The sequence below is a fragment of the Phalangium opilio genome, unplaced genomic scaffold (genome assembly GCF_054372755.1).
Source record: "Phalangium opilio isolate 3A_F unplaced genomic scaffold, DU_Popi_V2 ptg000045l_1, whole genome shotgun sequence".
In the NCBI taxonomy this organism is placed as follows: domain Eukaryota; kingdom Metazoa; phylum Arthropoda; class Arachnida; order Opiliones; family Phalangiidae; genus Phalangium; species Phalangium opilio.
The window spans coordinates 6,236,135-6,256,049 of NW_028324168.1; the positions used below are offsets into that span (position 1 = coordinate 6,236,135).

The window sequence follows — 19,915 nt, forward strand, 5'->3', positions numbered from 1 at the left end:
TGTCCCCCATAAATAAACCGAATTCGTCGTGAATATTTTCAAATAATTGATTAAGAAGCTATAGAGGTCGTAAAATACTGACAGACAAAATTGCGATTCGCAATAACCCCCTTTACCCTTTAATTAAAATTACCACCTTAGGGCCATTTAGTTTTATTACCTTCTTATAAACTTGCACTTGAAAAACGAGATTTTTTTCTCTCCTAAATTTATCAATTTTATTATACGAAAAATACTTTAAAATATTTCGTACTTCATTAAAGGGAGTATGTAACCATAATTTAACATTCCATATCAAAATAAAATAGCAATTCGTGGATTGATAATATTGCGTTATATCTAACGTTTCATTATCTCTTTACTAATCAAGAAAAAAAAAACCCAAGCCTAAGGCGACTAAAACGTAAGACGGGGAAGTATTTGAAGTAATTTTTTTTTCTCCTTAAAATATACTCTTAAAAATATTTGGGCTAAATATTTCCGTGCAATCTTAACAAATGGTACGGGTCACGTGATGTTATGACTCATTCTAGAAATTTTTAAAATGCGCGGCGTAGCTTCTGAGAACTCCCAATTTCAATGATAATCAATAAACATAATTATTTAATATAATTAATAATTATTGATTTAAAGATTCGCTGATCAAATGGACCTACATTATTTTTAAATATATAAAAAGATAAAGCTCATTATGACTTAAATGTATGTCAATAAAACCGTAACCATAGAAACGGAAGTACCAAAAAACAACGGAAGAAAAAAGCCTTACAATATCAAGGTCATTGTTTTTAAACTAGAAACAAAAGATATAGAGATGTCATAAAATGAATTCGAGCGGGAAAAATCATTGACCCGGCTCGCATTACGTTACGCTATCAACTACCGACCATTTCTATTGAATATTCGAGCTATATCCGATATATCAGTTTCAAATATTCATCGTAGATATTCAAATATTCACTTGTCAATATAGATAAAGGCGACAACAAACTACGCTGTTACTTCAATCAAAATTGTCTATCGAAAATTCCTCACTAACCTACAGAAATCTCCTGCCAAATAAAAAGCCTGGGGTTTTATAGGAAATCGTGATCATACTGCCAAAATATAAGAAAAAATCTCATTAGAAGTTGTTAGGCCTAAATGAGCGGAAGTATTTGGCGCCAATATCATCATACGGATGGTGCTAAGCTAAGCTAAGCTAAAGAGACCCGTGTTGATTTTTTTAGAAATATTTCAAAAATTATTGACCGGAACATTCTATTTGAGGTTCATTTCTCTATTGGTAGAAAAATAAACTTAAACGATAATTATGTGTATTTAGATAATGAATCATTTGAAAATGTCTAATTACTAATTATATAACAAATTAAACAGCCAGGATTAATTATAATTATATAGTATATAGCCTAAAGTAATATGTATGAGTCATTCTGTCTCCCAGCATAAGGATGTTGTCCCAGAAAAGCCAAGAAGACCATTATATAGAAATTTCCCCAAATTTACATCAACCTATTTTTATATTAAATTTCATTTCATTTTGCAATAACAGGAGCTATTAACCCCAAAATTTAAGAGTAGATACTTAACAGTTTAATAATGGGTAAAACGGATCTAAACATCAGCCTATAAATAAAGAAATAAATAAATTTTCTAGAAATTAATAAATAATGTATGAAACAAATTTAATTAGGCTTAAACAACTTCACTAAATGGTATGACTACATACATATTAGATGCTAAATTTTAATGTAAGACTGCCTGGCTAAGCCCTGCCAAGAACCATATTTTGCAAAAATAAAAAAAATTATAATTAAAATATAAGGTGGTTAAAAAACCTAATAACAGGGTTCGGATGAAATTTTTATATTGAAAATCCCTGACTTTTCTACTTTATCCCTGACCAAATTTTGGCAATATCCCTGACCATTTTAAGGTGTTTAAGGAGCCCACATCATCACACCTGTCTCATATTTAGCATTGCTCCAAGCATCTTTTGATATACCAATCCCGGACTTTTTAGGAAAAACCTTTAAATCCCTGACTTTTTCCCTTAATTTTCATATCCCTGACTTATCCAGGTTCCGCACGAACCCTGAATAAACAAAAATTAATAAATAAATAAATCACATATTGCTTATTAACACAAATTCTGCAATTTAATCTAGATTTTTTTTAAAACCCTCTTAACAATAAACAACTAGTCTAACTTTACACGTCATCAGACTCGCTTTAGAAGTAAATAAATGACGTAACTATATAGGTATTCCTATATATTTCCTTCCGTAAATAATTTATTATCCCAAAAATAATATATACGTGATGGTGATAATAAAAAAAAAATACTCGTTTTAATCCCGGGCTTGAAGCGATATCTAGAACACGGTACAACATTGTAAGTGGGGTATTAAAAAGAGGTTCCATTCGCATATACATACAGAGAGCGTGGGAGGTATTTTATTTTTTTTTTATTTCGTATTACATATACCAAGTTCTTGGTCAAGGTAATGTAACGAAAGGAATACGACTGACAGATGACCCAAATTCTGACAGCGTTGGGAAAGAATAGTCTAACATACTTAAGCGGATGTTATTTTCCAATGCAAATAGGAGGATGAGATGAAGTGGATTGTAAAAATACCGTGGGGGATTTAATCTCTTTTTTATTTTTAATCAAAATTAGCTTTATCAGATCAGGGACACGAAAATTCGTTTGTTACTTTTTTTTCTGGTTGTAGCTCGTGGAAAATGATTCAAAAAGGTTTGATTAGTAATATTTAGCATAATCAAGTTTCTGTTGAGAATATAACATAAGATCTTGTTAATCCTTTATGGAGGGAAAGTGTTAGTCCTTTTTTTTGTAATGGAAATATTTCAGCTTACGCGTTTAGTTTCACATTCCCTTTATTTAAAATAACTATAATACTCCGATACCTAATTACTATTTAAGTTACGGTTAATTCCTAAGCCTAATTACCTACAAAACAAAATTCCATGATATTTCTCGGCTAAAATGCAGCCCCCCAAATAATAACACGTTGAAGAATTTCAAATTTAAACTTTAATAATTGCACGGTTCACCCCAGGCCGCGTTGAACCATTTAATCGTTTAATTAAAATTAAACTAAATTAAGAAAAATTTCCTTGAAAAAAAAATTGCCGACGCAAAATGTCTCGGTCAAACCTTTAAAATGGAAGTCACCCAAGTTTTGAATATTTGTTCAATTAAAAGAACCAATCAAGCGCGTTAAGTTTTTAAAAGCGTATACTTTCTCAATGGGTCACTGGTAAAATTAAGCTATAGATGTGTGAACTTGACCAAAGTATTTCGTGACTGACGTCACGTCACACCAACCAATTTCGTAACCAATCAAAAATTGTTATAGATAACCAAAGATGAAAATAAATTCAGCGTATCCTTTATTAGGACAGTTTTGAGTTTTAATAAACGTCGAAATTCGCCCATCCCTGGAATTCTTAACTAGAGAAGGAAAATATGTATTTCATTTTTCGGGAAAGAAGTACCTTAACCGGGAAGTTATCACAAAAAAAAAACCAATATTATTTATAATAACAGTATAACGAAAAATTGGTGCCATGAGTGTATGTTTCTTCTGACTTTTCCCAAACATTTAAAACCCATTTGTGACATCCCTGGCTTCCCTAGTCAATTCACACCCATTTGTGACATCCCTGAATTCCCTAGTCAATTCACACCCATTTGGAAAAACCTTGACTCCCCCAACATTTCATACACATTTGCAGGAAATCCCTGACTTTTCCCAGAAATTTAACACCCATTTGAAAAATTCCCGACTTTTCACACCCATTTGAAAAATCCCTGACTTTTCACACCCATTTGCAAAAACAATTCGGTTTTTCAGTCTCCAATGCTTCACCTACCCATCAACCAAAGGAACAAAATACGATAACTTCTAGCTAATATACTATAAACACTTACGGAGGAAGTAAGATGGAAAACAGGAGTAGGAGGAGAATGGGGGATTTCCAAATTCTAAGGATAACTGTACTAAAAACTTCGCTTCAGGTGAATGAATGGCGGTGGTGTTGGTAATGTTTTAGGAAGATAGGGCGCGGATGCTGCCGTTATAGGAAAAAATATTTTAACGGAGGGGGGCGAGAAGTTTGACCGAGCGCCCTTGATTTTCTTGGCTGTGACCCGACTATGGCGCCGACGAATATTCCAAGAGAGAGCAGGTTATAAATAGGAAGAGATGGCAGGAAAGGCGATCAGTGTCACGAGAAAAGACGAAAGGAATACATATCGGAGGAATAAAGTGCCGAGAAAAGTTTTCAATTCTCTTCGTAACATTTTTGCGGATTACTAATCAAAAGGTGGGTGTGCGTAATAACGCTACGTATTTTCATCGGTTTTGTTTTAGTTTATGAGATTTTATTAGTTATTACGGTTTTTGTTGATTATAATTAAGCTGTCTATGTTTCTCGAGCATTGTAAGTGGTATCGGTTGTGTTTTAGGTAGAATAACGGAGGGACAGTTGCGTGTCTTTTGACAGTATTAGCGTATTTAGGAGATAACGTGAAGTGCCAGTGTCTGTGGCACGCGTTAATTTAAGAGGCAAGCCGTGTTTTAATTTAAAATAGAAATCGGGTGAAGCACCCTAAGTTGATAGCTCAAATACCTTAATTTTGAAGGACATAATCACTAAGTTTGCGGGAATTAATATCTTTAACTTTATCGTAAAAACCCAAGATCTCTCTACAAGTTAACATCCAATTTCTAAAAAACCATTCATAATTTATTTCCATAGAATAAATCATGCGGTCGAAAACCGCTCTCTTATTAGTCGCCTTACTGGTCGCCTGCCTTTACTTCGTCCATGGAGCTGAAGAAACGGGCAGGAAGACAAGTACCATAAAGAAGAAGGACAGACAAAACCCATTGAACTCGTTGATCCCAGTCTCTTTAGTCTTGATGCTCTTAGCCCTCCCGGTTCTCCCATTAATGATGACCGGTCCCTTGGCAGTCGGTTTGGCTCAACCGGGAATTCAATTAGCGGGTCAAAGGTTACAGGCATTTCAGCAACAAGCGTTCCAAGCTCTACGACCAGGTGCCGGAGCCGCGGCTGCAGCTTCTAACCCGGCTGCCAGTTACATCTACCAACGTCAAGGATACAGGAGGTCATCCGAAGGAGATGAACCCGCTACTTGGACGACCGGTAACAAACTGGCCGCTATTGTCTCCACAGTCGAAGAGACTATGGACAATTACGAGGTCACCAATCCCGATTGCCAAAGGTTCCTTATGTGCCAATTGCATCAAAAGACAATCAACCCCAAAGTCGGCACCTTCGCCGAGAAACTTATCGACCTTTTCGAGTAAGTTTATTACTATTGCTTGCGTTATCTTAATTGCAATTGCTAATTAAACCTCGCTCTTCCTTTCAAAAGGGTTGAATCCAAATTAGAGAAGACATCCATTGGAAATGGACCTAAGACGATACTCAAGGATTTCTTAAGAGCAGCCCGAGCTGGTTTGGGTCAACGAGATTGTTCCGCCATTTACAGAGGATGCAAGTCACCCAATGGACCTTACGTTAAAAACCCCAACAAGTCCGGATAAATCAAATTTAAATTAAACCCAAGCCAAAATTCAATTCTACCAAAATTAAATACTAAACCCTTTATATAAGCAAATGAACGGGTATTAACTTCACAAACAACCTAGAAAACCGAACTAATACAAAACTAAAATACCCATATTAAATTTAAAACAGAACTCTTCGCTAATATATTGCTGTAAAAATTGCTTCCCGCCAAATTTTAAATGTCAAAAAAAAAGAGAGAGATTAATTACCACGCGGCCTTAATTATTACTTAACTTATTAACATTTTCGGACGTATTTATATTAAATATAGTATCGTCATTTGTTTTTCGTTTTCGTCGTCACTAATATCATGTTTTGTAACGTTTTAATCATTAATTTATGTAAATAATTGTAGTTTAAAAATGTGAGCGTCGCGTATTGTCTGCAAAAAAAAAACAAAGCAAGAAAAACTGCTGGCAAGTTTTTGTTATTCGTAGCCTAAGCTTCTCAAAATAAAAATTAAATGTGATGTTCATGTTTTTATAACGTTTTTCATATAATTGCCTTTAAAACCAAATAAAATTTTAAATGTACATACGAGTCTTGAGTATTAATATTTTTTTTTACATAAAATTTAATTAGGTTGAAAGGAGAGTTGTGATGTCACAAAGTCAATTAAGGTGTCGTGAGGATTGGTATGGATGCTATTTACAAGCCCTAAATGTTATTCCCAAGTATTTAGCGTCATGGGAAATTGGAGAAGTATAGTTATAAAAATTAAAAAATATTTAGCTGTATCTATTATATTAAAATAAAGCAAATTTAATTAAAATTTCCAGAACTTAAGTATATATTTAATCCATTAAATTCGACTAAATAAATGCCTAGATGGCGATATTTAATTACATTAAACATCTAAAATTAATGCTCGAGTGATTTCTAGTATTTAGTTTCGCGCTTGTTTAAGTAAATTGAACTAATACACACTTAAAGTAGAGACGATTTCTGAGTCAGTATAATCCAGAGCTAAGCGGAACGGATCTGAACTAAATTAAACGAAATAGTACGTACAAAGGTATATATTTGATTTAAGAAATTGAAAACATAACAATCTCGCGCCATACATCAAATCGTGAAACTAAACAACTTAAACCTGCCTAAAAATATTCCGAACCCATTAAAGGTAGTCCCTATGAGAACCATCAACCCGGCTAGACATTCCAAAGTTCCAGGATGATGTTTGAAAAACACCAGTTGCCAAATAAAGGAAAAAATTACAGACAGTCCAGTTATTAAGGCGGAAATGATACCACCTTCCCCGTACCTACACGCCAAATTCAACAATAGCCCCGTAGCGACATTGGTCAATCCGGCGAAAGTCAAGAACCAAGCGGCACTACCACATGGTGGAATGACGTATCCTTCAATGGCTAAATTCATAACCAACGATATAACGGAACCATTAATAGAGCTGGTTATAATTAAAGATGTTCCATTTATATTGCCTAGCCTTTTCCATAACACAAACAGAGCCCCTGAACAAAAGGCACTGGCAATGGCGTACAAGGAACCAATAACTTGAGTCTTCGAGGTAATGGTTAGATTGACACCACTTGGATCGGTCACAAACGTCGTTAAAATCATACCGGCCACGGTGAACGTTAACCCGATTAGTTTAACACTAGTTAAAGGTTCTTTCAGAAAAACTCTTCCAAAAATGGCTGCCAGGAAAGGATTACAAGAGGAAATGATTGCAACGATTGACGGGGACACGGTTTTCAAAGAAAGGTAATGAAACATAGAGGACATGGTACCGGCAGTGTCTTTCAACATCCAAATTAATATCAGTTTCTTGTTACTTAAAGCTTTACGATTCTCTTCATTAAACCTTGTGTTTGTAATCCATAACGGTACACTGAAAAACAACACTGTGGTTGAACTTAGAAAGCCAAATTCAATGGGTGGAAGCCACGGATATATAATGACCACTAGCGATAAAAGTGTGCTCAAAATGGCCACCATTAATAATGTAATAAAGCATTTAACTGGCGAACTTTGCGTCGGTTTATAATCGGTTTGATTGGAGTTAGATTCCCGCTGAAGAGAACTAGAATTCAACTCGGAAATGTTTTCTTCCATGACAACTTTTGAAAACTACGATATCTAATGCGGGACAAATATTGCATTTTATGGTAGATATTACATTTTAAGCTAGAGGCTACGATATAGGGGAGTCTACCATAACTAAAAACACGCGTTTGCGAGCAGGTGGTATTAGCTTCAACTAGAACAAAATATTAATAGTAAAGGTTGGCGGTTGAACTCCCTACATCCTTCGTTGCACGTGCATTTAAAATTTTTGCAGCTGAATTTTCGAGTATATGTACTGAAAGTTTGAATATTGCATCTAGGAACCAAAAAATTCCTACAGATGCATGATGTAAAACCAAAAGTCAATAAGAAGCTAGTCTTATTGGCTGGCTTTCGGTAAAAGGGTTAAGACATTTATTTCGAAACCTCGACCTTGTTATGTACGCTTGATAATTAATTTTGAATGATTACGTAATGTAATTTATAGAGACGATATAATAATCCAGGATGCATTTTATATCAAAATAGAAAAATGACAAATTTTTATAAGAAACATAGATACGAGTCTGTAATAAAATTATGAGACCGCGTTGTGGTTATGTTACGCCAAAAATTATCCCCAAGTCGAATTAAAGTCTTACACGGGCAATTTAACTGAAAAATTTAAGAGTAAAAATGTTCTTCTTCGCGTTCATAATATTATTATTTTAACGGACAAGGAAGTGATAGGGAAAGAAATGAAAATAAGGGTGTAATTAGAAAATAAAACCACTACTCCATGCATCCCATCATTGAGGAGAAAGACGGAATGGAAGTCACCGTGAAATTAGTATTATACATAGTTTCCTTCCATACATTAACCTTGATATTTTTCATCTTATTATTCCAATTTTATAAAACCAAAACCAACCGGTGTAAAGATGGGTGGATTTATGTCCACTTAACTTTTATAAGGGTATAATTTTAATCGTATGAGAGATCTAGATAATCATCGGTCTATTGAGAATGTTACACTAACTTCATCTTTTAAAAATGGTTCTTATTTTAGCTTATCAAAAGTTATAAAGAAAAAGAACGGACCCTCTAATATTGAAATACGTTGGGTCATTACTTACAAGGGTCGAGGAAATATTTTAAATAAGCCTCAAAGGTATGGTCAAGCCCGCGATTGGGTTTCAACTTTCCCGAGTGGAACCAGAAGGGGATAATAATAGAAGGATGACACTCTGTATCCTCTTAATACTTCAGTTATATTATGTAACATGTTTTCTCTCCCGCTCATCAACTTCAAACTAGAGACGATAAAGTCACAAGACATTAGACAACAGACATAAATCTCCCACTTTAGAGTCTTCCCTATTTGCTGCAGGACAAACCATACAGTACACTTCAACACCCAATGAAATACGATATAGGAAATTTGAGAATGTGACACGGTCTACTAGCGCAAGTAAATTGAACATCTTCCATCATTCGTATACTTTGGAATCCCTTTGATTAGAGAAGCGAAACGGAGGATATACAATTTTGAATGTCCTAACATTAAACAAGCCGTAAGAGTAGAACCAAATTATCCTTAAAACAAAAATGGAAATTTAGAATTACCTACAAATTAGTTCGGGATAATTTTATTTCGGTGAAAGAGGGATGGGGGATTGAAGATGATATTGGGGAAAGATAAATTTAATAATATCATCATTCTATCCTTTGGTCATCTTTAGAGTTAGACAAATTCTGGACTAAGGAGTAAGGAGTCCACCAGTTACTTCTGATTTTGTTTTCAACTAGGGTGTAGGGTAAGATTAGAAAAACAAACCCCTCTAGAGCTAGTGTCTTCCGGGGTCTGCTCTAACTTGAAAAATAAATATTTAAAGATATAAAAAGTGCATACACACCAAAAAAGAAAAAAGAATAATCGAGAAACCGGTCTATCATTGAACTTTTTTTGAAGGTTTTATTTATTCCTGGCATCGTAGTCCAGTTTGTAAGTGAGTTTCTTTGGAAAAGCTTCGGGCGTAAGACTAAGACGTCGTTTTAAGTAAGTGTTTTGTTGTTTTAAAAATGGTCCTTTAATTTTTATAAGCATGTGTGTGACAGTGTAACCAATTTTGAAATTATGATGGTTGAGAGTATCTAAGTTACGTAAGATTAAATTAAAATATTGTTTAAAGCCCAAAATTAAGTCTAATAAGATTCATTGTGGTGAAATAATTGATGTTTGCTCGTTTAGCATCTCTAATTAAAATCTTTAGGTGTGAATTTCAGAATGAATTGGAGGAACTCGGGCCTAAAGGTTTTCTTCACAACAATATTATTAATTCTTCCATCGCTAACAACGAATCAACAGCTTGAACCCCGAAGTTACCCGCCAATATCCCCTAGACAGTTTACTGTCCCATTCGGATCCGGTTTAGCCCCAATTAGACGACCATTGTCCAGCGTGGTTTTGCGACAGAGACCTTTAATCCCAATTACAGGTGGTGGATTGGCGCCCATTCCCGTTAATCCAATGAACGCGTTAGGTAATTATAATTACTAAGCCTGTATAAATTTATAAATAATAAATGTTTTTATCTATTTTTGGTAATAAGGTGATTTGTTATTCACATCGACGCTGGGTCTACCCTTAATGGGACTTATGGCGCTCAGCGGACTGGTTCTTTTACCGTTTTTCGGGGTCAATCTCGGGGCTATCAGTCTAGGATCTCTAGCCACAACGGCGACTGGCGCCAAAAAGAAATACTTGAAGAAATATGGGGTAATGAATCAAAATTATATTTTTTATAATTCGCTATTTAATGGTTGCATAAATGATGTATGATGTTTCCATTAATTAAGGGGTTGATGTTCTTAGGGAGATTTTTAAGTCGAAAATGCAACTTCTATCTCCATTTTGTTTGCCACAATGGACGCTGTTTTCGAGTTATGATTTGTCAAAGTGTTTTATAGGAATGTTAGAAACCATTGTCTTAATCAGTTTCTTAATTAAATTTAAGGGGTCATCCGTAAAATACTCTGGATGCAATCTTAACTCGAAAACAGTGTCCCTTAGGGGGAAACAAAATGGAAATAGATAGAAGTACAGAACATTTTCGACTCAAAATCGATTTCCCAAAGAACATCCCCCCTTAATTTGTGAAATGCAGACTTATCAGAAACACCCTGTATATGGAGTTACGCGGTTCGTTCGAAAGCATTCGTAATATAAAATTCAAAATTTCAACATATTTAGGTTAAAAAATCAAGACGTTTAGATGAAACATTGGAAGAAATTGAACTAAACGCCGCGCAGTTAATGGTCTATCTCGAAAAGGTTTTTGTGGATCATTCCATTCGTAGCCCAGCGTGTAAAAGCCGCGCAGTCTGCGAATACAGCTGTCAAAAAAAGCACGCAATGCCATTGGGCGATATTGCCTCGGATATTGATGTTATATTAAAGTAATCCTGACATGATTTAAATTAATCAATTAATTTATCACTAATTAAATTCTTCGCAGGAAACGAGAAGAATTGGAGAAAACGGAACCCTACCCCATCTCTAAATTCCTATTTTCAACTTATTTAAAGGCCTTTGAAAAGGGGAAGCTCGATTGCGGACAGTGTTTGAGGTCATTCATGGCCTGTCCAAGATCACCCCTGGACAGTGAAAGCACTACCACAAAGTCAACCGAATCTTCGGAGACGGAGGACAGAGTATCAAAACCAAAAATGATCCACCGGCTTTAACCCCAGTTGAGGAAAATGAAATTGAAAATTCGATTAGCGCCAGTTTAGAGGAGGATTTGTTAAGAGACCTGATCAGTTCTGATTCGGAATCATCCGAAACGTGAACTGAACACGTGCTTCTAATCATTTTTAACAATTGTGATTTTGAGATTGATTCAACGTACAAATAAGCGAATATTTTGATCATTTTAAGTTGAATTCCAACTTCCCATTATTGAAAACCATGTATTTTACCAAGTCATTTTACATAATAAATATTAATTAAAAGTCAAAAATACTGGATGTTATGGTTTTTCAGAATTTTACTTGGCCCACATTCCATAAAAAAAACTAAACAAAATGTCTTTGAGCACTCTTGAAACAGTCACGGATCAAGAGAAACGGTGACCTTCTCTGTCGTGGTCGACAACTTGATTCAATAACAAACATTGCAAGGGCGATTATAAGGGGGGATAACAATTATAACGCTTCAATGCGTCCAATAAACTTTTGGGAATACCTGGAATGGACAACATGCACATTTTATGTCCAGTTAATTTTATCATGCTAGTCTATTTAGGCTATTTTATCATAATTGAATTGTTGCACACTATATTAGTATTAAGCGCTTTGCTTTAATTGCAAAAGTACCTAATTATAATAAAACGCATGTACAATTTCCATCATTTTTCATAAAATATTTCCAAATTTCATAACTATACTGGTAGTAGTGACCATTGAGGAAGATTATCTTATGTCAGACACAAAAACTGTACACGGTTGAAATCGTCAATTAAACTAAAGTTCTGTTAACTTCTCGCGATCAATGAAATGTAATCTAAAACGCAACAATAGGTCCAATTTATAATATCGCGGAAGTAATCCGTACAACGTCAGTAACAAAAGGGAAGAAATATAATGCGAAGCTTTTGGGGATGTACATAACCAAACGTAATTCGTTTATTAAGGTCCAGCGATTTTGAATGAAAGGCGGAGGTGCTAGCCGGGTTGTATATCGGACGTCTCAAAGGGCCGTCACCTTGTCAGAAGACTTGGTCAAATGGGACCACGCCTTTATCAAAGAAAAACAACTTGGGTATATAAAGGCATCTTGGTCAAACGTCCATTTTATTATTTGAAAAACTAGGAAGGATACAGGAAGTTCTCCGCATCTATGAACTATTTGGATTACCCGTAAAGGCTCTCAAAGCCAAGTAAGTTTAAAGATTTTGTATCTTGGGGTTGGAGTTAGATAAATTGGCATGCATGTTTACATGACCAACCTAACTTGAAAGAGTTTGTTTGTTTAAGTCTAACAACACCCGAATTCAGCCCACAGTGATATAGTTCAGATGGCAACAAAATTAACGCTATTTCTGGGACTGGTTATCGTGGTTTTGGTCGGCAATTCCCGAGCCAAGTTAGCCTCAACCGTCAAGAGACATTCCTCAACTACCACCACTAACAAATCCGATGACTACCTCGACGCGGAAGACCCTTTCGAGCATGCAAACAAAACTAAACAAGGAACAGTGACCTCGGGACCTTTCGTAAACCGGCAGACCTTTATGAGTCCCGTTGTGGGAGCTCAAGTTGGGTTAAGAACGGTCATGATGAGTGGGGTGCTCTACGGACTGTCCCTGTTACCAGCTATGATGGTCTTACTAGGCGGAGGAGGATTGGGTAATTATATTTCAGTTTCTTTAAGAATGCCAGAAGCCTTGTTTGAATAGTTCAATTAACGGACAGGCGGTGCATTAGCCGCTTTTGGTAAACGATCCATAGCTGACGGTGACCCAGGGAACGCTTGGCTACCATTATTGGGTAAAGAGAAAACGGGCGCGTTTCTGCATATGTTACAAGACGCCTTTCAAAAGTGGGGAGTTGCCAATGGCTCGTGCAAACAACTCTTTGTCTGCGAGATCTACAAGGAAGTGGCTTCAAGCGGATTATCCCCTGAATTGGAAGTATTTCAGAACGCCATCGATACTGTTTTCAAGTAAGTAGCGACCCTATTCCCAAGTTCAGTTCATATAAATGGAAGCGGCTGAATTTTAGACTAAATTTGAACTCTTCTTGACCTTTAGACCCAAAGGTACGAGATACAAACGTAAGGCGGACAATGTAGACTATTTTTACGACGCAGCCAGGGTTGGAGTTGATCATGGGAACTGCTCCTCAGTTTACCCATCATGCCCTCACACGTTAAGTTCATCGTTTAATTTACCCACTTTTGAACATAACGCCTTTGTTACGTTAGGGTCTACATAAAATAACCAGTATACGACCTCAGTGCTGATTAATTTATATACAATAATTATGTTAAAATATAAAGAAAAATAACCCAGTTACAAAATGTAAACGCGCAAATTTATTTATTGCTTAGAGACGTATTAAACCATTATAATGTATATCTAATACAGCAGTTACAGGTAGTTTTCTAGTCAAGTCCCCTACCCCTCCCCCAAATTAAAAAATTTGGAAAAAAAAACCCACAAAATTATTTAAAATCACGCCCCAAATTAAGTTAAATTAAATAATAAGAATTATTTAAACATTAAAGACGTTCACGCACATTGGTCATAATAATTTTTATGTAATTTTAATAATAAATAATACAAAATTAAGCAGAGAAATATGATATTGGTGTAATTTGGATAATTGAATATCAAAAATAAATTAAATACAAATAAGTTACCTTCTAAAATAAATTTTTTGGAGTGAGAATAATGTTTTTAAAAATTCTTCATTTATGGTACCCACAACCCACCAATGGCATTCAGAAGCTGAGGTACGCTTTTCTGGCAACCATTGTACACCAATTCACAATCTAAACCATCCCGACCAGTTTTCCAAGCTCGAAAAAGTCGCTCGTTTACAAACAATGCTAAATTCATACCAGAAACTTCGCTGGTTCTAAAATGAACGAAAATTTTTATAAGAATTTAAATTCTTAATTATCATATTAAATTAATTACTCAATCGCCAACTCGAGAGCCTGATTGCAAACGCTATTCCATTCCTCAAGATCGCTGTTAATTTTGCATAAAAACGTTTCTTGGCAAGAAGCGTTGACGTAATGCAAATCGTTCAAACAATTACGAGAAATTTGATCACCATCGCGGAGAAGCATTTGGGTTTCATGTAAATTACGATTTTCAGTCGGAATATCAATTAATTGTTCCTCGTCGTAATCAAATCTACTCGGTTTGGGTATATTTTTAATTGACCTAGAATATAAGGCGCGCATTGTGAATTATTTTAATTAAAAAAATTATAACAAACTAAAAATTACCTTTTATTAAAACGATGAGGTAAACCCGCTATTTTGGGAAAGGCCCTTAATCCGTAATAAGGAGCGGGATAAGGTAAGGGTACAGGTACAGGTGCTTGTCCAAAAATGGACCCGATAGAACCGCCCAAAGACGGTAACAGGGCGGCCAGGGCCATACCCAACAATGCCGCCCTAGCAGCAATGGGCACTGATTTCAACTTCAAAAAATTCAAATTTCTGCCCGGATCATTGCTATCTGAATTTTTATCATCTAGAAAACTATGAAACCCGATTTTCCTGACGTTATGAGTTCTTTTGGACGTTTCATTTTCAACCGAATGATTCGTAACATGCGTAGAACCCGATCTTAGAGCGTATCCCTCCGACTTAATTACCAAACTAAGCGTAATTAAACTAATAAATAAAAGTACGCCTTTCAACCCGTTCATTTTAAGTTCAGTTTGAAGTGTTTATACCACAACGATTGACTTTGAAATAAAGAATGAATTAAAGTTTGGGTGTGTTATATATACACCAATATTATTTGGATGATATTTATTTTTAATTGTGTTAGTAGTGTAATAAACAAATGCCGGATGGGCTTTCCGTCAAAAAAAAAAAAAAATAAAAAGATCAGTAGGCTGTAAGGTTAAAAGGTAACGATGCCCTACAGTTGGGTGTGTTTAAGGATGGTGTTTCAATTAAATTTATAAGCCTGGGTGACATTATGTCAATGTTAGACTACGCCCTAGCCGACCTAAACTTTTATAATAGGGTAGCGTCACCTTATGTTATGTTTCCATAGATAATAATACAGTCGAAGGCTAAGTGCTATCATTACTATATATTTCAAAATAATTAAGGTTAAGGAGGGCTGTTAAGAAATTATATCGCAAAGTCATGGTCATAAACGGAATTAAATTAAGTTCAGTTTAATTAAATATGATGGAAACAAGTTATTTTTTGCGGAAGTTCATATATTTTCAAAAGGACAGACATCATTCAAGTTTCCAATGCAGTCATAAGCCCGACTAAAAAGAATCGTGAGGGGGGTGTGCAAGAAATCGAAAATCTCTAAGGCGCGCAGACACTAGCGGCATCTAGACTCAGTATAGTGTACTAAAAGTAAAAAAAACTTTAATAACACGTGGGAAAACAATTTAATCTAAAATTTAAATCTAATGATCTGCGGTTTTCCTATTTTACTCGTAAGATTTTATAACTGTAATATTATAATTGTAATTTATTTAAGTTCCAAAAATTCAAAACCAATGCACCTTTTATTTTGTTACAAAATACAAAAAGTTGAGACATGAAATTTTGTTTAGCCGTTAAGCCATTTATTTCCATAAATTTTATACAAGTTTTAGATGTTAGATGGGTAAAGCATAATCCTTATTCGCCTTCCCATGGCTTTCCCTGGCAAATTACGCTTAAACTTTGCTCTGACGATTCCACTGTTACCATGGGCACGTGTAACTTTACCCCAAATGGCTCTGATCTTTGTGAACTTATCTTTCTTGCCGGGAACTCTAGTCTTACTATAAATTAAAGAAAATAAACCATCAATTTTGTAAACATTTATGATAAAATTGAGAAAACATTGAAAGAAATTTTTAACTCTATATTGTTTAACAGAAACTTACTTTTTAGCTTTATATACAAAAGCACATCTTTTTCCTAGGTAGAATCCCGTTTCTCTCCTTCTCGTAACACCTTCAATTCTAAGAAGAGCAGTGTGCTCGTGTTGGTTTCTTAAACCTCTACGATATCCTACAAACACTCCCTTACAATACAACCTAAAATAAATTGAAATAAATTAGCCACAAATCAAGACATGAGCCTGCAAAACACATGTTAAGATTTACATACCTTCCAACTTTAATAGGCTCCTTTATTTTCAAAGTAGCTGGTGGAGCAGCAGCGGCTGGGGCAATTTCAGCCTTTGCCTTCTTTTTGGGTTTTGTTGCAGCATCAGCCATTATGTGGTCAGTTAATTAACACCTGAAACATAATTAAAATCAATCCGATATCTATTGTGAAGCAAAAATAGAGGGAAAACGTTAAGCCTTGTCCTAAGCCTAAACCACGTCAGACTACACGGGTTAATGGATATGGGTATTTTTCAATCGAATATGATCTAACTTTTAAATACTTAAAACCCTAATAATTAATATTAGTTTAGAAGAATAGAATGTAAGGAAGATAAAGGTAAATGTATTTTAATTCTAAATACGTTTTAAACGGGTTGAAACACATAATAAAATCGGTACATACCTCACGACGGGTGTAAGACGATGGCCGAACGTGGTCTTGGAAGAAATTTTTATCAGTTTTTGGCCGCTTTCCGTAGATGGCGCGCGTAACGGATTTTCTCTCTTGTGACGTCAGCTTCGACGCCGGGTCGTCGCTAGGCAACGCCGTTTGTTTATATTTTTGAAAGTTAAGCCTTGGTTGAGCGCGTGGGTTTTCGCGTTTTTTGGAGATGGAGGATGTTTTGAATCATAATCGCGTTTCTAACAATTTTAACGCGAACGAAATTAACTGGATAACCGCGATTTTGGACGAAACCGCGGATTATTTAGAAATCGCGCAGTATGCAAATTCGGTAGGCTTAATTAAAGAATCAAATAAATAAAAAATAACACAAATTAACTTATTATTTATAAAGGGAAATGAAAAACCATTCGAATTAGAAAGAAAATACCTTCTTAACGAAATACAGAATCTTACGGAAGAAATTAAACAAACAGGAACCTACACAACGTTTCAAAATAATTTAAAATCAGAAAGAATTAATCAAAACAGGATTAGTTATAAGAAACTAAAGTAAAAACAAATAGGCATAAAATACCATCCACCCCCAATTAAATTTTAAACTTAATTAGGATAGAAGAAAACAAAACCAAAATAGAAAGCCTAATTAAACGTTTGCCAATCACAAAACGGGAATCAGAAAGCGAATTGGGTATTTTAGAGGAAAAAGTCGAAACGATTAAAAATAAAGTGGATCTAGTAAAAGAAGAGGAGAAATTGAGAGTTATTCTCGCTTCCGATAAATTAAGACATGACGTCATAGTTTCCCGAGATCTATTAGCCGATAAGGAGTCGAAAATGATTAAAAAGAAAGATGTAAGAATTATACCCCCATCATATAAATTACCGTATAATATATACAAAATTGGTTGAACTCTTATTTTTTTTTTTAGGACCTAAAATCTAGTTTACGTAGGGAAATTACCGCTAACGAATCCATAGAAGCATTTTTAAAACTTAAAATTCAGGTTAGTGGTTTATAAAAATCCCGATTAAAACATAAAATCTTAAATTTAGGGATTTATAATTTTTAAGGAATTAAAAATCGAGAGGGACCACTGCCAAATAAAACTTTACGATCAGATGAAAAACGATAAATACGAGATTGCGAAATTAAGGGATGAAATTGAAAGTTTGAAATACGTAATTTTAAACATGACAGAAGAGGTATGTATGTATTTAAAAAAGAAAAAACAGTCAAAAAGGCTCGAAATTATCGCGTCAATGATATGTTAATAAACACATTTTTGACAGTGCAAATTATACATGACAACTATCAAACAAGATACTATCGAAAAACTAGTATTAAAAAGCAAAATGGAGCGAGAGGCCACTGAAGTGAAAGCAATTATCAGGGTAGATATATATTATATTTATGCAAATTATTCTTCCCAGAACTCGCCCCTCTTAAATAAAGACTAATAATAATTGGTCTGTTTTTCACATAAATTTACATTGTTAAGACATAAACTTTAGGCCTAAATCTACCTGTCAAAATGCCAATAAAAATAAGAGTGAAATTGGAAATTAAAAGGGGTTCCCTCAGGGCTGACTTATCAATAAAAATATTAATTATAAAACTTTGTATCAAAAATTGATATTATATAATAGGTCCAAGCTTGGTGGAAGGGCGTCATGGTTCGAAAAGGCTTAGGAATATACGCCAAAAAGAGAAAGAAGAAATTTAAAGGGAACAAAACAACCAAAGAAATTCAGACCAGAAAAACCACGTCGGTCAAGAAAAAATTAAAATAATTGCAAGTCCCAAAAATTCTTCACCGTATAAAGAGATTTGAAACGAGGCATCAATAATTAAAATTGAAAAGTTTTAACAATCATTTTCTTACAGTTATTATAACTCTTATAAAAAAATTCGAAATAATTAATGATGATATTCGTTTCCTTATTATAAATAAATTAAAATGAAAGGTTCGATTCTTATTTCACGTATTATTGTCATACTTCTCAAATTGGTAGCTTATGACATTTCTTTAAATGTCTGTCTATATTTTACTTTAATTCTATACTCCCTTTGAAATATCGTTTATTAACCTTTCAAATGATAATTTCAGGCTTATAAATTGGGGCCCTAGATTAATATAACAATAATATTAAACTAATTCAATTAAGTTAGTCCCAAATAAAAAAACTGACACAATTGGAAATAATCGAAATTATTATCGAAAATAGCCACACCTAAAAAAAATTACGAAATTTATCGAATTTAAAAAAAAAAAAACCACCCAACCCAAAACCGTCAACCCATAGTTCAAACTCAATTAAAAATAAACTCCCCGCGAAGTCTTGTTCGAATTATTACCTACCGAAAAAATTGAGGTATAACCTCTGTTGACGATAAAACGATTAATAATATAAATTATTCAACATCTCAATAGCTTCTTAAGAATGCATCTCCCGCAATGACATAATGAGACCATAATCGGTCAAAAACATATTCCTAAAGAAAGCTGGAAACTGAAATTATTTTAAAGATAATTCCGGAACAATTAAAGTTAAGACGAACTAAATTAGTGGGATGTAACAAATGATCCGGACCAGTTATGACGAAAGAAAGAATATTACAAATATATATATATATATATATATATATATATATATATATATATATATATATATATATATATATATGAACAGGAATGCATAAAGCTAATTGGAATAAATAAGTGTGCCCCACGTTAATTTCTACGCGGGTATTGTGGGCCGGACTTGAGAGCTTACCTCACACCTCGTAACTCACATGTGACGTCATTCTAGAACTGTTATTTCATTGGTTGATAGCAAGGCGAGTTATTAGGCGCGCGCAAGGTGCAAAAGGCAGTAAGATAGATTATTCGCCAGGAAAAATCCGTCATACATTATTAGTACAAAACGACTACACATTGATTCCAGAAAGCTGTATGCATTCCGATATAAATATAAAAAAAGAAGAAAGATTTCCCC

At 34.5% G+C, this 19,915-nt stretch overlaps 6 protein-coding genes and 1 long non-coding RNA gene across 10 annotated transcripts; 5 read left to right on the top strand and 2 right to left on the bottom strand.

Annotated features, from left to right (window-relative positions):
• The first annotated feature begins 4,088 nt into the window (after positions 1 to 4,088).
• Positions 4,089 to 6,166, top strand: LOC149677109 (uncharacterized). Its single transcript, XM_089838115.1, has 3 exons — positions 4,089 to 4,356; positions 4,792 to 5,359; positions 5,432 to 6,166. Exons 2-3 carry the CDS (start codon positions 4,800 to 4,802, stop codon positions 5,601 to 5,603), a joined length of 732 nt encoding a protein of 243 aa, XP_089694241.1. The 5' UTR covers positions 4,089 to 4,356; positions 4,792 to 4,799; the 3' UTR covers positions 5,604 to 6,166.
• A 375-nt stretch (positions 6,167 to 6,541) lies between these two features.
• LOC149677110 (uncharacterized) lies at positions 6,542 to 8,286 on the top strand. 4 transcript variants are annotated; one of them, XR_016366659.1, is made up of 4 exons: positions 6,568 to 6,643; positions 6,752 to 6,984; positions 7,099 to 7,356; positions 7,434 to 8,286. It is a non-coding gene; the product is annotated as an uncharacterized LOC149677110 (long non-coding RNA). The 4 variants fall into 4 exon arrangements; XR_016366657.1 differs by having other exon boundaries at positions 6,542 to 6,631; positions 6,752 to 7,356; XR_016366656.1 differs by having other exon boundaries at positions 6,752 to 7,356.
• A 1,400-nt stretch (positions 8,287 to 9,686) lies between these two features.
• LOC149677111 (uncharacterized) lies at positions 9,687 to 11,601 on the top strand. The gene is made up of 5 exons (XM_089838531.1): positions 9,687 to 9,697; positions 9,912 to 10,181; positions 10,251 to 10,417; positions 10,892 to 11,097; positions 11,157 to 11,601. Exons 2-5 carry the CDS (start codon positions 9,926 to 9,928, stop codon positions 11,383 to 11,385), a joined length of 858 nt encoding a protein of 285 aa, XP_089694657.1. The 5' UTR covers positions 9,687 to 9,697; positions 9,912 to 9,925; the 3' UTR covers positions 11,386 to 11,601.
• A 1,309-nt stretch (positions 11,602 to 12,910) lies between these two features.
• On the top strand, positions 12,911 to 13,892 carry LOC149677112 (uncharacterized). The gene is made up of 3 exons (XM_089838120.1): positions 12,911 to 13,047; positions 13,114 to 13,363; positions 13,452 to 13,892. The coding sequence occupies exons 1-3, from the start codon at positions 12,933 to 12,935 to the stop codon at positions 13,633 to 13,635; spliced, it is 549 nt and encodes a 182-aa protein (XP_089694246.1). The 5' UTR covers positions 12,911 to 12,932; the 3' UTR covers positions 13,636 to 13,892.
• Positions 13,893 to 13,901: 9 nt separating this feature from the next.
• On the bottom strand, positions 13,902 to 15,815 carry LOC149677113 (uncharacterized). Its single transcript, XM_089838117.1, has 3 exons — positions 14,660 to 15,815; positions 14,343 to 14,594; positions 13,902 to 14,280 (listed from the first exon to the last, which is right to left on the bottom strand). Exons 1-3 carry the CDS (start codon positions 15,085 to 15,087, stop codon positions 14,115 to 14,117), a joined length of 846 nt encoding a protein of 281 aa, XP_089694243.1. The 5' UTR covers positions 15,088 to 15,815; the 3' UTR covers positions 13,902 to 14,114.
• A 141-nt stretch (positions 15,816 to 15,956) lies between these two features.
• Positions 15,957 to 17,025, bottom strand: RpL35A (ribosomal protein L35A). The gene is made up of 4 exons (XM_089838118.1): positions 16,916 to 17,025; positions 16,511 to 16,642; positions 16,285 to 16,437; positions 15,957 to 16,179 (listed from the first exon to the last, which is right to left on the bottom strand). The coding sequence occupies exons 2-4, from the start codon at positions 16,618 to 16,620 to the stop codon at positions 16,005 to 16,007; spliced, it is 438 nt and encodes a 145-aa protein (XP_089694244.1). The 5' UTR covers positions 16,621 to 16,642; positions 16,916 to 17,025; the 3' UTR covers positions 15,957 to 16,004.
• Positions 17,026 to 17,063: 38 nt separating this feature from the next.
• On the top strand, positions 17,064 to 18,892 carry LOC149677115 (dynein regulatory complex protein 9-like). Its single transcript, XM_089838116.1, has 7 exons — positions 17,064 to 17,246; positions 17,310 to 17,467; positions 17,527 to 17,770; positions 17,848 to 17,922; positions 17,990 to 18,121; positions 18,209 to 18,310; positions 18,566 to 18,892. The coding sequence occupies exons 1-7, from the start codon at positions 17,124 to 17,126 to the stop codon at positions 18,707 to 18,709; spliced, it is 978 nt and encodes a 325-aa protein (XP_089694242.1). The 5' UTR covers positions 17,064 to 17,123; the 3' UTR covers positions 18,710 to 18,892.
• Positions 18,893 to 19,915: the final 1,023 nt, after the last annotated feature.